Source organism: Anomaloglossus baeobatrachus, chromosome 8, assembly GCF_048569485.1.
Source record: "Anomaloglossus baeobatrachus isolate aAnoBae1 chromosome 8, aAnoBae1.hap1, whole genome shotgun sequence".
Lineage (NCBI taxonomy): Eukaryota > Metazoa > Chordata > Amphibia > Anura > Aromobatidae > Anomaloglossus > Anomaloglossus baeobatrachus.
Window position 1 is genome coordinate 12,838,098 of NC_134360.1, and position 2,917 is coordinate 12,841,014.

General features: G+C 38.5%; 1 protein-coding gene across 1 annotated transcript; it reads right to left on the reverse strand.

Moving 5' to 3' along the window:
* Positions 1–743: 743 nt before the first annotated feature.
* LOC142249064 (speriolin-like protein) lies at positions 744–2,917 on the reverse strand. The gene is made up of 5 exons (XM_075320648.1): positions 2,664–2,917; positions 2,218–2,250; positions 1,729–1,773; positions 1,500–1,642; positions 744–1,119 (listed from the first exon to the last, which is right to left on the reverse strand). The coding sequence occupies exons 1-5, from the start codon at positions 2,884–2,886 to the stop codon at positions 793–795; spliced, it is 771 nt and encodes a 256-aa protein (XP_075176763.1). The 5' UTR covers positions 2,887–2,917; the 3' UTR covers positions 744–792.

The following is a 2,917-nucleotide window of genomic DNA, read 5'->3' on the forward strand; positions in this document are numbered from 1 at the left end:
ATGAGTGCAAAAAAGTGGAACATTCTGCAATGGCCAAGTCAATCACCAGATCTTAACCCAATTGAGCATGCATTTCACTTGCTCAAATCCAGACTTAAGACGGAAAGACCCACAAACAAGCAAGACCTGAAGGCTGCGGCTGTAAAGGCCTGGCAAAGCATTAAGAAGGAGCAAACCCAGCGTTTGGTGATGTCCATGGGTTCCAGACTTAAGGCAGTGATTGCCTCCAAAGGATTCGCAACAAAATATTGAAAATAAAAATATTTTGTTTGGGTTTGGTTTATTTGTCCAATTACTTTTGACCTCCTAAAATGTGGAGTGTTTGTAAAGAAATGTGACAATTCCTACAATTTCTATCAGATATTTTTGTTCAAACCTTCAAATTAAACGTTACAATCTGCACTTGAATTCTGTTGTAGAGGTTTCATTTCAAATCCAATGTGGTGGCATGCAGAGCCCAACTCGCCAAAATTGTGTCACTGTCCAAATATTTCTGGACCTAACTGTATGTGCCTCCTATAGCTACTGCTCTCTAAGGTGACATTATTTTAGGGATTTGTACATACAAAAGTGGTGTCTAACCAAAGTCAAGTCTCTTGTATATCATGTTTACTAGTTCTGCTCTCCCGCACATCTCTTTTTTCGATCTAAGGAAGAATTAGATCAACTGATCGTAAAGCCCAAATAACAACCAATATAAATCAGCAGAAAGAAGTCAATGAACAAGACTCATTATTCAGATGGTATTTATTTGTGGTTGGCTCATGCATGTGAAAGGGAACCTTGTAATTATCAAGTGAACAAGGACTTTCCGTCCTCCTTGGCAAAATATGCCAGACACTTGTGGATTATTAGGATGTCACTTGTCTTATCACATGGCATGCACTCCAGTACCATCTTGCTCAGGTATTCTGGGTCATTAAAGGAGGAAAGGTCATCGATTCCGGCTTGTTTGTCCTTTATGATCCCATATGTGTTGACTAGGTATTCCGTAACATGGCCGTGGACTTCGGGGCAATAGCCCAATTTCTTCAGCTGACTCATCGTTTGATTGTAGCGCCGGTACAAGTCGGACCTTGAGTTCTCGTCCACTTTGCCGGTCAGTGGACAAGTGGTCACCTGCGAACATGAAATAGAACATCATGACTACAAGACCACTGCAAATAATCACTGTCATACATATTCGCATTTACGCAGAAATTAGTGATTTCCTTGTGAACAATCACATAAATGGCAGGAAAAAGACCAGCAGGGACCTTCATAGAGCTGGTGCTGGGATTGTGGATGGAGTTAATGAGTAGGTTTACTATTTATTGTTTTTTACAACATTCCCTTGATATTTCTTATCAATTCCATTGGTGGATGTAATGTTTTTTAAGAACAAGCATTATATTACATTCTGTAACATTGTTGGTACAAGCTGTCTAGAACTCGCACATTGACAAACCCCTCCATTTATTAAAATAAACAGTTTAATAATAGTAATTGAGGTTTCTCACCTGTAAAATCTTCTCCTTTATGTATGGTACTCGGTATCCATACAGTCGATGTTGCTCCAGAAAGATGGCACACAGAATCCGGCGGTCCAGCTGAAAGGCCATCTCTCCGACAATGCGCTGACATTTCATCACTTTTTTAGGGTCTGCATACGTAATAAAAGCAATGCAATTGAAACTGCACCATGAGCTCGGAGAATTGGTCGGCTAATGGTAATATCCAACTACTCACCTACAGGAGGGTAGGAGTCCATCTTTTGTTTACTCTCTTTGATATCTGGAATAGTAAAAAAAATTGTTCCCATACATCAATGTTCATATCCTGGAGGAATGGTCTCCCCTGGCCCTCATGTAGGGTGCACTCCTGGTCCACTGGTGACATGGAGTGCCTTTACTCTATGTACATTGCTTTGTATATAGTCTACTCTGTGCCAGAGCAAGGTCCCCTTCTTAAAGGTTCCTTTGCCTTGGACGATTCCATAAATCCTAAATTACTAAGGTCTGGTTCAACATTTGAGGTTTCTTTATAAATGCCTACATCATGAAGAGTAAAACGTCTTGCTACATGGGTTTGTGGTGGCTCCCTATGAGCATTGTACGAAACGTTTCTAGTAACCAGACATAGGTATAAGCCTAATGTTAATTTGAAAAATGTTCTTAACTATTTAGTAATCTAAACACCACATATTAAGAAAATAACAGTGTAGGAAACACAACTTACATTCATAGTTGGATCCATGTGGCTGTTTCCTGTCTAGAATATGAAAAATAAATATATATATATTAATCTATAATATTAATAGTAGGTCACAACAACCTCATTTTATGGAGCATTCTGGAAAGTTTAATTGAGAAAGTTCTACATTTTAATTCCCATCATTCTGATTTCTTCTAGCTCAATGGTTGGATTTATGAGCCAAACCATAATGTAACTGTACGAGGGATATGTCATTATACATGGACACCCGCATAGGGCAGATCCTACATCGCTTTCATGAATTAATGTCTATTATTATTATTATTATTATTATTATTATTATTAAAGAATTTAATGAATTAACCTTAATGTCAATGTGTGGCCATTTCATCAATTCTTTTAGGAAACATCAAATATTACTCTACAATTTTTAATTTGGGGGAAATCTATATGTGTAATCCCAGGCTTACCCTTGTGGTCTTTCTTCTGTATCCTGGTTTGAACTGACTTTTCATGGTCTTTTAAAACATATCTAAGCTCCACGTTCTCCTGCATTAGCCCCATGATTCGGCGCAGTTCTGCGTTTTCATTTTTTAGACGTGTACTCTCCGCGATCAGGTCTTCCTGATCATCACTATTCAGACTTTTTGGTGTAATGTCCATGGTGTTACTTGCAGAAAATCCTGAAGACATCTTCACAGGTTTTCTTCACAAAGCTAATGTC